The sequence below is a fragment of the Octopus bimaculoides genome, chromosome 23 (assembly GCF_046866305.1).
Source record: "Octopus bimaculoides isolate indiv1 chromosome 23, ASM4686630v1, whole genome shotgun sequence".
Lineage (NCBI taxonomy): Eukaryota > Metazoa > Mollusca > Cephalopoda > Octopoda > Octopodidae > Octopus > Octopus bimaculoides.
In genome coordinates, this window is record NC_142950.1 from 35,326,829 (window position 1) to 35,341,828 (window position 15,000).

Genomic DNA, 15,000 nt, shown 5'->3' on the forward strand with positions numbered 1-15,000 from the left:
TTATATACAAATATATATCGAAACAAGTGTCATTTCTGTTTTGTTAGCCAGTGTATATATAAAGAAACAACTGTAGTATAATACCGTTTCTGTTTTACTACACATTTAAACAATTTAAGTTCTAGATTATGATATGTTAAAGTTGAAAGAAATGTTAATTAATGTTTTTAATGTTAATTTATTTTTAATTTGAATGTATCGTTCCATCCTTGTATTGTTAAACGCTAGCTTTTTTGTTGTCTTAATTTGTTTGCTTAAAATTGGGCTTAGTTCATTAAAGCTTATGTAATTTGCTTTTACTCTGCAAGCATTTGCTGTATGTCTGTTGTCTGTATTTGTATTGTTGTAACCTCACTTGCTGGTTTTACATGTTTTGTGTTGGGGAAATTACTTTGATTATCATCATCACTGCAGAAATTGCATTGCACTTCAGGTTAAGAGATTCTTAGCATTCTTTGCTTTCCTCCAAGGTGCTGACCTGCCGGACAAATTGCTTACTGGCATGTCATCCGGCTTTGAGTTCTGAGTTCAAATGCCAATGTGGTTGACTTTGCCTTTCATTCTTTCGGGGTTGAGACAGGGAGTACCAGTTAAACACTGGGGTTACTGTAACTGACTAACACCTCTCCACAAAATTTCAGACCTTGTGCTTACAGTAGAAAGGTCTGTTTGTTTTCTTACAAGGATTGGCAAAAATTGTTGGAACATCAGAGTAGTTCAGTGTTGTATTTGTTTTGACTCTTTACTGTCCAGGTTCAAATCCTGCCAAGGTCAAATTGCTTTCATTCTTTGTGGATTGATGAAATATAGTGCCAGTCAAGTACTGGGGGCAGTTTAAATTGAGTTGGATTTGGTAGATGGAAACTGAAAGAAGCCTATCGTATATATATATATATATATATATATATATATATATACATATGTATGTATTTGTTTGTGTCTGTGTTTGTCCTCCCTACCATTGATTGAGAACTAACGCTGGTGTGTTTATGCCCCCATAACCTAGCAGTTCGGCAAAAGAGACTGATAGAATAAGTACTACGCTTACAAAGAATAAGTCCTGAGGGTCGATTCATTCGACTAAAGGTGGTGCTCCAGCATGGCCACAATCAAATGACTGAAACAAGTAAAAGAATCTGCCAGAAAACAGAATTGGTATTTTCTGCAATGAATGCTATGTGGTGGTCATGGTGGGAACATTTCTGTCTGTTGGTGTCGCCTCCTTTTTTGTTCTCCAAGCTCCAACTCCCATGTCATCTGTGCCTTGATGTCCCCTTTCTGGACACTTCTCTTTCTCTTTCTCCATGCTGGGGCTTTATGGTTGTCACATGTAGGCGGATCATGCATGCTTCAGTTGTTGTGATTTTTTTTCTCTTTCCTAACAGGGAATACTTCTGCTTTTCCAGCCGCCACTTGCAACGTCTGCTGCGGTTCCGTCCCAACCTCCGTTCCATTATCTGGTTCTACTTCCTCTTGTTACACACCGTCGTCATTGCCTGTTTCGCTGGTTACTTGTAATTAATTCGAAAGCATTTCATATCCACCCTGACCATCACCGCCAAAAGAAAAAAAAGACCACAACAACAACAACAAACAAACAGAAAGAGAAAAAAATGAAAACGACTCAGTTTTTGAATGTGGACCAGTGGAGAAATTTGCTGATTGGTCATTCTCATAATGGAAACTAAAGCCACCACCATCTTGGTGGTATCAACATCATCATCATCATCATCATCATCATCGTCATCAACAGTTTACCAGTCAAAGTATAGAAATATTGAGGTGCCTGTACAAGTCTGAGATCCAAAGATGGCCATCCTGTTGGAAAATTATAATAAAAAAAAAGTGCTGATTCCTAACGAAGGTCCTCGGTCACACATTCGGGGTTATACCCAATTACATCAATCATACTGACCCCCACCCCCACCCCCATCCCGCCCCACCCCCCGCCCCACCCCCCGCCCCCACCTAATATTCAACTGGTACTGTATATTATTGACTTTGGTAAGATTTGAACTCAGAATGTAAAATATACAGAAGCAAAATAATGTAAAGCATTTCGTCCCCTTTTCTGATTTTGTCAATTCATCAGTAGAAACATTAGATCCCCCCCCCCCTACTGTCACCATTGCTCTGTTACAAGATTCCGTACACAGCGCTTGAAAGAACCACTTACACTATCTCAAGAGTGTTGTTGCTGCAATATTTCACCATTCTCAATGTAGAAATGCTGGCAGAGTCATTAGAGTGCTGGTCCAAAGGCATTTATATTTTCAGTGTTTATTTTTATTGTTCTGAGTTCAAATTCCACCAGGCAACCGACTTTGTTTTTTTATCCTATGCAGATAGTTATATATATATATATGTATGTACCAGTAAAATAGAATTATTTAAAGTTACTTACACTTGCCACCCGCTCCCACCCCTGAAAACTCGCTCCCCCATCCACCGCCACTACACAAAACCCCTAAATATCGGTCCATTGTCTTCTCCCACCCATACAAAACATATCTCGCTCTGCATTCAAACAACAACAATGACATTTACAACAGCAACACATTTTGATTTTTGTTTATATTCCCACATGTTTGGAACTACGTTTCAGAATCTTATGTTCTACAATCCATTGTCAGGTACACTCTTCCCCCTCACCCATATCTAAAGGGAGTCTTGTTTCCTCGGTACACCCCATGTTAAGTGTTTAATTTTCTTGAAGACCCTTTGGCATTCAGATTATCTTATCAAATCTAAAGCTTATTTATTCATATTGTTTTGAATTAATCATGTATTATCTCTTAGCTTTAAGATTTTGGTAACGTTATTGTAGGGTAGGTGTGAGAGGTTAGAACGTGAAAGCAGGGGGCATATTTTGGCTGGATATAGCTTGGTTTAAATGCTAAAGGGTTAAGGAAGTTTACAAAGAGAAACTAAAACAAATATGAGAGCCAACCAAATTATAAAAGTATGGGGCTGCCAACTCCAGGGTTGTGAGTTCACATCCACTGCTAGCATTTTGTTGTGTCTTGGTGTTTGGCTTAATGATATTTATTGAAAAAAAATATTTCTCGGTGTTTAACAGTTTATGTGGTTTAGGAGTGAGTTTTGATGGAATTGTCATCGAAATGTTAGAAATTCCACCACAACCACTACAGAATATCATAATGGTTGAAAGCGCATGGCTCAGTGGTGAAGGCACGTGGCACAGTGGTGAAGGTGCATGGCTCATTGGTTAGAGCATCTGGCTGACAATCTTGAGGTAGTGAGTTTGATTCCTGAAGTGGGCTAAGTGTTGTGATCTTGAGCAAGACACTTTATTTCATGTTGCTCCGGTTCACTCAGCTGTAGAAATGAGTTGCGACGTCACAGGTGCCAAGCTGTATCGGCCCCTTTGCCTTTCCCTTGGGTAACATTGGTGGCGTGGAGAGGGGAAGGCTGGTCTTCCATGAACAACCTTGCCCGGAGTTGTGCCTCGGAGGGTAACTTTCCAGATGCAGTCCCATGGTCATTCATGACTGAAGGGGGGTCTTGAACCTTTAGTCTATGGTCCAAATGTAAAGAACCTTTAGAATTTGTCCTGGTTTTCCTTGTTATTTTCTTCTTCTCACAAGACTATAGTCTTTAAAAGATGAAGAATTATTAACAATCAGTGTTAGACAAGAGTTGATAAGTTCCTCGTTTTATTTAGTTGTCTGCAGAAGGATTGGGGATGAGAGATGGCAATCAGTTCATTTTGGATGAATGGAAAGGATTGGTATTATATCTATGGACAGGGGAGACCCTTGGGTGTAGGAGAGATCTTTATCTATCAACTTTTTAACATACATGCATACATACACACACATATGCACATCCATATGTGTGTGTGTGTGTGTGCATATATATATATAACCTGAACTATAAAATAAAGACTGACCTCTTTAAAGGATGATAATTTATACACAGACTAGCAAGGACAGAAAATCCCTCTCCATATGTCTCTCCACTCTTTCAAATCCTCTCCCTCCAAAGCTCATCTGCCCCCCCCCCCCCCAAAAAAAAACAACAAAAGTGAAAAAATGGAAGCCATGTTTATTTATATTTTCATTATTGTTGAAACGACTTGACTTGTGTTAATATTTATGGTACAGACAATCGCTGAGACCAATGGCAGCAGAGTTTTTGGACAATGGCTGTGACCAAGACAGTTTTTTTTTTTTTTTTCTGTGATGAAACTCTTTGAAATATTTAGTTTTTGTCATCTCTTTCGATTTCGAATTCAAATCCCAACAAGGGGAAGACTCTGCTCATCGTCTCTCCAGAATTTATGAAAAATAAGTACCGGTAATATATTTGGGTCATGTATTCAAGGAGCTGTTGTTCCAACACCTTTATAAAAATTGTTGTAGCTAAGAAAATATTCAAGTTACAGCAGTGTTTTAATGCCTCGTACATTGACAATTATTAAAAGTCAGTTTGTTCGGTTTGAACGAAAAGGGAAATCTTAAAGAGGATTCTTCAACAAAGTAGAATTTGTGTTATGCAAGAGGAAACCAATTTAAAATATTTTTGTTGTAGTTAACATTATTTTTAATGCTGGAAGCATTAAAAATGCCAACACTAACTTAACTAGAATATTCTAGTTGTTTGGTCTGTGTATAAAAACAAACAAACAAACTAACTAACTCACCAGTGCTTTCCGAGAAAAAAACAAAACAAACAAACAATTGTGTTGTTGATATATGTTGGGTAATGAATGGGTCATTTTGTATGAATAATTAAATATAAATAATTAAACAACAAGTTTTCATATAAACAATGATAATTATAAAGAAGGACATCCGACTGGATAAAGGGATATTTTACCATTCCAATTATTAAGATAAAAATAATGATAATAATAATAATAAAAAAAAAAAAATTAATAAATATAAAAAGAAAACAAAAGCAAGAAAGTTTCAAAAATTTTAAATTAAAATTGTGTTTGATAATGAAGTTGTTTCTGAAAGAGGGAATCTATTAAAAATTTGAAAAAAAAAAAAAAAAAAAAAAAAAAAATATATATGTATATATATTAAAATCTATACCAATGTTGTTGGGCTGCCGTGTTGTTGTTTATTTTGTATACACCCATTTTGTTCTGTTATTGTTTTGATATATGTTTAAACGAGTTTTACTTAAAGGGTCGTCCATCAGAACATTGGTACCGTGGGTACATCATGATTCTTTATTAGAAATATAATTTATGATGGAGAAAATCCACTATTAGGTTTGAGAATCTTGGAGAACATGTTCATCATCATCATCATCATCATCACCAATCCTAATTTCTGTGACTAGAGAAGACTGAAAGGCAAAGGGATGTAATTCAGAACTGTGAAATATTTCATCCGGCTTCAGTGATTCTACAACCAAAATCCAAAACTTAATAACGAAGAACACGTTTCAATGAACAACTGAATTTATTTAAGCTCTGTGACTAATGAATTATTATTATTATCAAATATATATAAAAGTAATATTATTTTTATTGATTTCATGGTAATAAATCTTGGTATGTAAAATGTTGGTTTAAATGAATTCTAATGAAGAATGGTAAGTATCGAGTTATTCTGGAATTTCTGGAATTTCTTGGATCTGAAAAGCAAACATAAGAGAAAAAAAATGATCAAAGAAAACTATTAAATATTCATAAGTATAAGAACGCATGCACATACACTCTCATCAATATATATACATGCACACAGTCATATATTAATATACACAAGCATAAACATATTCCGTGGCAGACTGGGTCTAGAAATATTGGTTGCCAGGAGACTAAGGGGGCCCACCCACAGCTACAAGGGGGCCCACCCGCAACTACAATGCTATCATTTAATTTTTTTGGTTAAAAGTATTCTTTTCAACTGTCTACAAACACAGCCAGGCTGAAATAATGCATTCTTCCAAGAGTGAATAAGAAAATTCTGAAACTTGAGTGGATGGGCCTCTAGATACTAACATGGGGCCCTGTATATGGATTCTAATGGCGCAGCAGGGGCCCACTTGTCATCGGGAAAACCTGCAACCTGGCCAGTCTGCCACTGCACATATTAATGTCAATAATAAGACTTCCTGCGTTTTCTGGCCGGTGCTACTTTGGTGTGTGATCTACAACTTCAAGGGTGATTACTCTTCGTTAGTTTTAGTTTCTTTATGTTGCAAAACTCGTGGCTGCCAAACTTGTGTGATCTACATGCTTATTTCAAGTATCGCATTGTTTATTCTTGGTTTGTTATTATTATTCGCTAAGAGATAAATGGAATATGGTTTCATTATTATTAAAATACTAACAGTTTTGAAAAAAATACATTTACAATGTTAAGTGTGTACCAAAGAATTTATTGTAAAAACATCTTTAGCCAACAGTTAAGGGTTTTTAGAAATTGGAAAGTAAACTAAAAAGTAACCTAAAGTAATCTCCCTTTAGGTTATAGATCACACGCCGAAATAGAGACTTACTTTCGGAAGCAATAAAACTGTTGGGAACCTTATTCTTTTCTACTCTAGGCACAAGGCCCGAAATTTGGGGTGCGGGGAGGGGCCAGTCGATTAGATCGACTCCCGTACGGAACTAGTACTTAATTTATCGACTGCGAAAGGCAAAGTCGACCTCGGCGGAATTTGAACTCAGAACGTAAAGACAGACGAAATACCGCTAAGCATTTTGCCCGGCGTGCCAACGTTTCCACCAGCTCGCCGCCCTACTGTTGGGACCTTATTGAGAATATTGTAGTTTTTCTGTGGATTTGGCCTCTTAAAATGTTGGGAATTCAATACTGGTAGTATTGAAGGTGCAGTCTTATGAGATAACATCTTTGAAAACTATATTCTTTGTTAAACATTTGACATCTGTTCTTCCTTGAGAGAGGTTTTCATAATTTACAATTATTTTAAATAATAATTGAATATCGAAAAGAATCTAAAACAAAACCCGTCTAATTTTTATTCTGTTACGGTAGGATCTCTTTGGTAAAGCTTTAACAAGTCTTATTTTTGTATTTTAGATTTTAATTTTTATATCAGAGAAACGTTCTTGTGGTTCGATTTGAACCCATAGCAGACTAGCTGAACGTGCTTGTGGTTGGATTTGAACCCATAGCAGACTAGCTGTATCACTCATCTGTAGGTTCTAGAAACATATAGGAAGTGTAGGAATGTTTGAGGGTTAAAGAGGTTCGTTTCACAATCAGTCGGCCATGTAAATATACACATATACACACACATCTAAACAAGAAAGGGAACCACTTCTAATACTTACCAATTTAGCTTACAGGCAGAGCAAGACGATTTACAGTTTGTAAGCATGTAAACCGGATTTATGTCACATTCGCCACTTTTGGCCCAGTGAGCACATTTAGCGTTATTATCAATGCAGGCTGCAAATAAAGAAGTGAACAGGAATTCTAATTTAGAAATAATACATTTCTAAATCTCTCAGAGAGATTTATGCAGTTGTGATACGATGAAGTAGTTGTATGCTGTCAACTTAATGTGACAGTCCCCTGAAGGGAATAATACTACTGGGTGGAGGTGCTTGTCTCCCCCTTGTAAACAAGGACACAGGAAATGTGTCAAGGCCGACAGGAAGCGGTGCAACTTCCTAGGTCTAACTAACAGTAATATTATTCCCTTCAAGGGACTGCCACATTAAGTTGACAGCATACAACTACTTTAGGAATTCTGTTTTGTTATAAATGTAAAATAAAGCATTTACTGGAGGGAGAAGGAGGTAAAGGAAGATAGAGAGAGAGAGAAAGAGTGTGTGTGTGTGTGTGTGTGTGTAAACAATTAGATGAACCCCATTACATACCTGGTAATATTTTATCGCCCTTAGAATTTTAAGAGAAGAGTTCAATAAACTACAACAAACAATTTTGCTTCAGTATTATCACCCACCACTGGCACCACCACAATCACAATCACCACGCCAATTAAGATGGTAATAATAATAATAATAATCCTGTTTACTGGAAGCACAAGACATCAAATTTGGGGGAAGGGATTAAGTCGATTACATCAAGAATAGTGTGTAACTGGTATTTATTTAATCGACTTCGAAAGAATGAAATACTGCTTAGCATTTCGCCCAGCGTGTTACCGATTCTGCCAGCTCACCACCTTAATAATAATAATAATAATCCTTTCTACAGTAGGCACAGGGCCTGGAATTTTGGGGAAGGGTATGAGTCAATTACATCGACCCCAATGTGTAACTGGTACTTATTTAATCAACCCCGGAAGGATGAAAGGCAAAGTCGACCTCGGTGTAGTTTGAACTCGGAACTTAACGATGAAGGAAATGCCGTCAAGCCTTTTGCCTGGCGTGCTAATGATTCCGCCAATTCGTCGCCCTACCACCATTCATATCATATTAAAGAGAGAATACCTGTGTGGTTTTGCACCTGTTGGCTTCTCCCCGAGGGCGTAGTGTGGAGATATTTTACCATAAGAGGACAATGAAATAAAACGGAATTTTGCCGTTCAAGTTTTACACACACACACACACACACACATTTAAGAGAATGATGAATAACTTCACACTCGTGGCTTGCGGGTAACTCCGAGTATTGTACTCACCATTCCGAAATCAACACCAATCCTAACGCCCATTTCTTAAATTCCTTTCGCTATGAAATATTTGGAGGGTGTTTCTATTACATTTTGTTTTTAAAATCCTGTTAGTTTTCAAGAGAAACAACAGTAGGAAACGGGTGGAGCAGGAAAATTGAATAACAACCGGGTAGAAGAAGCCAAAGATAAACTTACGTTCAACTACTCCTGGATTCAAAGGCTGAGAGTCACACAACTGACAAGAGTTTTTACAGTAACTATGCATGTATATAGGATTCTTGTCACATTCCCCGTTATTGGCCCAATGAGAACACTTCTCATTTTGATCAAGACAATCTGAAATCGACAATAATAATAATAACAACAATACCAATATATACCAATGGCCTACCAATGTATACAGTGAGTTTCTTTGTCCTAGGTGTTGGGAAGACACCCAGCAAAAAATTGAAACAAAATTGAAAGAAGTTAATAATAATAATGATGATAATAATAGGCACAAGGCCTAACATTTGGCAGGAGGGGTAAGTCGATTGCATCAGCCCCAGTGTTTCACTGGTACTCATTTTATCGACCCCGAAAGGATGAAAAGCAAAGTCGACCTCGGCGTCGATTCTGCCAACTCATCGCCCTATCACAATTCATATCATATTCAAGAGAGAATACCTGTGTGGTTTCACACCTGTTGGCTTCTCCCTAAGGACGTAGCGTGAAGATATTTTTCCAGAAGAGGACAATGAAGGAAAATAGGATTTTTGCCGTTTAAATTTCATATGCGCGCGCGCGCGCGCACACATTTTGGAGAATGATGAGCAACTTCACACTCGTGGCTTGTGGGAAACTCCGAGTACTGTACTCACCATTCCCAAATCAACACCAATCCTAACGTCCATTTGTTAAATTCCTTTCGCTATGAAATATTTGGAGGGTGTTTCTATTACATTTTGTTTTTAAAATCTCCTTACTTTTCAAAAGAAACAACAGTAGAAAACGGGTGGAGCAGGAAAAATGACAACTTACGTTCAAATCCTACTAAATCTGAATTTGTGGAGCCGCACAACCAACAAGATTTCTTACAGTTACTATGCATATATATAGGGTTCTTGGCACATTCTCCGATAAAGGCCCAATAAGAACACTTCTCATTTTGATCAAGACAATCTGAAATCGACAATAATAATAATGATGATGATAATAATAATAATAATAATAATAATAATAATAATAATAATAATAATAATAATAATAATAAATTGTTGGTAGTGCACAGAGCCTTCCACCCTAAGAGTGATGCTGCTGTACTTGTTTGGAAGAAAGTTTGTAAGAAGTTTGATCAGTTGCCAGGATTGTATCGAAACAGATGAAAACAGCTTATATAAGAATTACCGTGGAACCATTGTTGAAGCATTTGAAGAAGTCCGGCGTCATTAAAACTGATAATTGTGTAAAGAAAAGAAAACTTAAAGAGGAAAAGAAAACACACACACACACACACACACACACACACACACACACACACACACACACACAAAGAAACAGCATGGAAGGGGGAAAAATGTGCGGTCAGTTTGCAAGAGATACGGAAAATCGGTGGCAATGAATGCGGAGGAGTGATCTGTAGATGAGGACAGAAGCTCTTATATACGCAGCACAAGAACAAGCGTTAAGGACTAACTATGTGGAGTGCAGTATCGACAACACTACCGACAGCGACAAATGCAGAATGTGTGGTGAGATGGGTGAAACGATATGGCACATCGTTAGCGAATGTCCGAAATTGGCACAACGCGAATACGAAAAAAACGACATGACAACGGCACAAAAGCCTGAAATTTGTGGGGAAAGGAATAGTCGATTACATCGACACCAGTGTTTCACTGGCACTTAGTTTATGGACCCCGGAAAGATGAAAAGCAAATTCGACCTTAGCAGAATTTGAACTCAGAACTTAGCGATGGGCGAAATAAGTTAAGCTGTTTGCCCGGGATGCTAACGCTTCTGCCAGCTCGCCGCCTTGATGATGATAATGACGACGACGATGACGATGATGATTATGATGATAACAATAACAACAACAACAATAATAATGGTTTCAAGTGTTGGTTCAAAGTCAACAAGACCACCCCACCCACAATCATTTTAGAGAATGATGAATTACTTCACACTCGTGGCATGCGGGTAACTCCGAGTACTGCACTCACCATTCCCAAATCAACACCAAGCCCCACCGGCCATTTGTAAAATTCCCTTCGCTATAAATTATTTGGAGGGTGTTTTTATTACATTTTGTTTTTAAAATCTCGTTAGCTTTCAAAAGAAATAACAGGAGAAAACGGGTGGAGCAGGAAAAGTGAAGGACAACCGGGTAGAAGAAGCCAAAGATAAACTTACTTTCAGATACTCCTGGAACGTGAGTGTTAAAAGGACACATGTTACAAGATTTCTTACAGTTTGTATACATGTAGCTAGGGTTCTTGTCACATTCCCCGATAGTGGCCAAAAATGCGCAATCTTCATTTTGATCAAGACAATCTGAAATCGACAATGAAAATAATAATAATAGTAATAATAATAATAATAATAATAATCATTATTTCTACTCTAGGCACAAATTTTTTGGGAAAGGGGCTGGCTAGTCGATTAGATCGACCCCAGTGCATAACTGATATCTATTTCATCGACTCGAAAGGGTGAAAGGCAAAGTCGACCTCGGCGGAATTTGAACTCGGTATGTAGCGGCTGACGAGATACCGCTAAGCATTTCGCATATCGACCTCGGCGTGGTTTGAACTCAGAACTTAAAATGAACGAAATGCCGCTAAGCTTTTTGCCTGTCGCGCTAACGATTCATCCAGCTTGCCGCCCTACAATCATTCATATCATATTAAAGAGAGAATACCTGTGTGGTTTTACACCTGTTGGCTTCTCTCTGAGGGCGTGGTGGGAAGATATTTTTCCATAAGAGGACACTGAGGGAAAACAGGACTTTTGCCGTTCAAGTTTTACACACACACACACACACACACACACACACACACACGTGGCTTGCGAGAAACTCCGAGTAATCTACTCACCATTCCCAAATCAGCACCAAGCCCCACCGGCCATTTGTAAATTTCCTTTCGCTATGAAATATTTGGAGGGTGTTTTTATTACATTTTGTTTTTACATATTTCGTTACTTTTCAAAAGAAACAGCAGTAGAAAACGGGTGGAACAGGAAATGTGAATGAGAACCGGGTGAGAAGAGGCCAAAGGTAAACTTACCATAAAATACTACTGGATCCGAATGTGTGGAGACACACAACTGACAAGATTTCCTACATTCCTTTTTCATGAAGTTTGCGCTAGTCTTACATTCTCCGGTAGCGGCCCAGTAAGGGCAATCCTCATTTTCATCACGACAATCTGAAATCAACAGCAGCAGCAACAGCAATAATAATAATAATAATAATAATAATAATAATAATAATAATAACAACAATAACAACAACAACAACAATAATAATAATAATAATAATAATAATAATAATAATAGGTATAATAAAAAAATATTCAGACAAATACATAACAAAAACACCAGGACTTACAAATATATATAACATACAGAAAATTGCACTACTGGGCACAGCACACATCCTACGCAAGACACTTGCAATACAGTAACCATAAGAGCACCACAGCAAACTACAGCACATAGCCAAGGCACACAGAGCTGCGCTCGGTAGTGAAGTGAAAGTACGTTATGAAAATAAAACTACTGAATAATAATAATAATAATGATAATAATAATAATGAATAATATTAATGTGGGGAGTAGAGAGAGGCAAGTCGTATGAGCATAAACTGCAGAGAAGGGTGGAGTCACAGACCTGAAACATCCTCTGCACTTTTCCAAGAGATTATTCACTTCACAGAAGACAGTATCAGAAATATGAATAAAAAGATAAGCAATAGAAAAGAAACAGGGCCTGGTAGTGTAGGGAGACGTTGGATAAAAGAAAGTTTAGCAGGTGCCATAAATTAATCGCAGATCAATTTAATGCATTGATTGATGGCGAAGAAGAAATGCTGGGCTGGTTGACAAAGGGACGAGTAGTGTTGTGTCTTAAGGATGAGTCTGAAGGAAATGCTGCCAATAATTACAGGTAAATTTCTTGCCTGTCATTAATGGAGAAGTTACTGTCAGGAGGAATTGCAGAAGAACTGTCTAGAACCCTAAACATTTTGGTCGCTAAATCGTGTTGGCTGCTGCACCCACGCACCAGTTAAGATACCCAGAGAGAGAGAGAGAGCGAGAGAGAGAGAGAGAGAGAGAGAGAGAGAGAGAGCGAGCGAGAGAGAGAGCGAGAGAGAGAGAGAGAGAGAGAGAGAGAGAGAGAGCGAGCGAGAGAGAGAGAGAGAGAGAGAGAGAGAGAGAGAGAAATAGAAAAATGTAACAAAAAAAAAAACAAACAAAACTGTATTCTTACTGGAATTGGCGGCATCTGATATAACCTGATCGATGGCAGAGTCTGCAGACACCTAAAAGTGATTAAATATGAAAAACGTATCAAACAATAACGAAATTGTGTGTAACAGTCAAGTCACATGACCTACTGGTTGGTGGAGGTAGGCTTAGGTGGAGTGCGGAAGGTCACCCATTGGTCCCGGACGCTATAGTTACAGTACGGCACCACACGACGGAGATACGAACTACTGACTCTAAGATTCGTAGCCTGGTATAAAACCGATTCGGCTAATGGCGTTGTCTTTGAAATGTGGGCTGATATAGTGAAATGGTAAATGGGAGGTAACCGAATAACAGATGTTTAAGAGAAGTTAACAGACTTTGTGTTTTTGCAATCATTTTGGCTTCAACATACGGTATCTGATCAAATCTCCTGTCGGGCAAATACACCTCCGAAATATACTGATGTAATCCCTTAATAATATAGTAATAGAATATAGTAGTATGATATAGTAATGTAATGTAAGGACTAATATTATAATAAAGCAGAGGGACTTACCTGAACAGTTGCATAGTTATAGAAGAGTGCAATAAGCAGCAAGGACACACAAGCACGGACTAAGGCCATAGTCGAGACAAGTGTAGAGCAACGGACCACAAACAACTGAATTGCTACACAGCTCCTCTGCCAGCCTTATATATTATGTACATACGTACGTACATACATACATGCATACATACATATATATGCATGTAATATATATATATATATATATATATATATATATATATATATATATATATGTATGTATGTATGTATGTATGTATAAATATATGTATATGTATATGTGTGTGTGTGGTGAGAAAGAGATTGTAAGTGTGTACGTGTACTTGTCTATGCAGGTGTAAATGTATAAATATGTACATAATAATCCAAAACAGTTTGTTGTTTCCGATGAAATCCCCCACCTCTCCACATTCTCCCTCCCATTTCCCAATATAATCATCATCATCATCATCATTTTTGTTGTTGTTGTTCAACATTTGGTAACTTCAGGCAAATTCCTACTGTATCACCTGCTACACTTCCGTTAGCCTGGGGTGGGTAGGGGTGAAGCCTTGAGTGCTCTTTTTCCTTGTTGCTGGGAGTGTCAACTATTCCCGGTATTGTATTGCGTCACCTTTTTCAGATGTGGTGCAGTCTTTTGTTGTATTGTATGTGTGTCCGGCTTTCTGGATATTCATTGGATATTCGCTCTACAAAGTGTGTCTTATCATTGATGAGGCTGATAGATTTTTCCTAAGTGGACATCTGCTTTAAAGAATTGGAAAGTGGTTTGTGTTTGTTTTGCTGTCCTTGTTGATGTTGTAGGAGGCAGGTGCCGTTGTTGTTGTTATGAAAAGGAGCAGAGCGACTGAGTTGTAAACAATCTTAACACAGGATTGGTGTGAAGCACGTGTTGGAGACGGCGGCGGCGATTGTGATGGGCGCAGTAGCGATCTTCAAGCATTGTCTCTGGCTCTGCTCGTATTTCATTAAATTTCTCAACCAGCTTTTTATGTGTTCCTGTTAGGTATTTCAACCAGAAGTTGGGGATCTTGTCATGCCCGGGTGCCTTCCACTTGCTTAGTTTTTGCAGTGCCTGGGTAACCTCTTCAGTTGTTATAGGGGCTATAGAGTAAATTATTGAAATGCCCCAGCCTGACCAGACTCACTCATAGTTGCTTCTTCTATGAACTTACTGACCCCCCTCCCACCCACCTAATTACCAGACCCTCACCGATGCTTACTTCTTTGAACTGTGACTCTTAAATATTTCATCCGTCCATGACTTCCCCACAAAATACTACTAGCTACTGCTGAAGACAGACGGGGCCACGTTAGGAAGGACTTCAAAACATTACGACCGATGTCCTTTATCGTCCGACCATCTTATGAAAGGACTCCAGCGACAATGC

The 15,000-nt window shown here is 38.1% G+C and overlaps 2 protein-coding genes across 14 annotated transcripts in view; one reads left to right on the top strand and one right to left on the bottom strand.

Moving 5' to 3' along the window:
• LOC106871201 (uncharacterized) overlaps positions 1-4,025 on the top strand; it is a 54,994-nt gene extending 50,969 nt beyond the window's left edge. For 12 of the 13 annotated variants that reach the window (XM_089340158.1, XM_089340160.1, XM_089340153.1 and 9 more), the window contains one exon: positions 1,386-4,025. In XM_089340158.1, coding sequence (XP_089196284.1) covers positions 1,386-1,518 — 133 coding nt within the window. In that variant the 3' untranslated portion in view covers positions 1,519-4,025. The remainder of the gene's footprint in view (positions 1-1,385) is intronic. The other variant, XM_089340155.1, reaches the window with a different exon arrangement.
• Positions 4,026-5,419: 1,394 nt separating this feature from the next.
• Positions 5,420-13,767, bottom strand: LOC149131353 (uncharacterized). Its single transcript, XM_089340167.1, has 8 exons — positions 13,601-13,767; positions 13,064-13,115; positions 11,859-11,999; positions 10,984-11,124; positions 9,613-9,753; positions 8,788-8,928; positions 7,280-7,397; positions 5,420-5,613 (listed from the first exon to the last, which is right to left on the bottom strand). Coding segments are annotated over exons 1-8 (804 nt in total). The 5' UTR covers positions 13,670-13,767; the 3' UTR covers positions 5,420-5,612.
• Between the last annotated feature and the right edge of the window lie 1,233 nt (positions 13,768-15,000).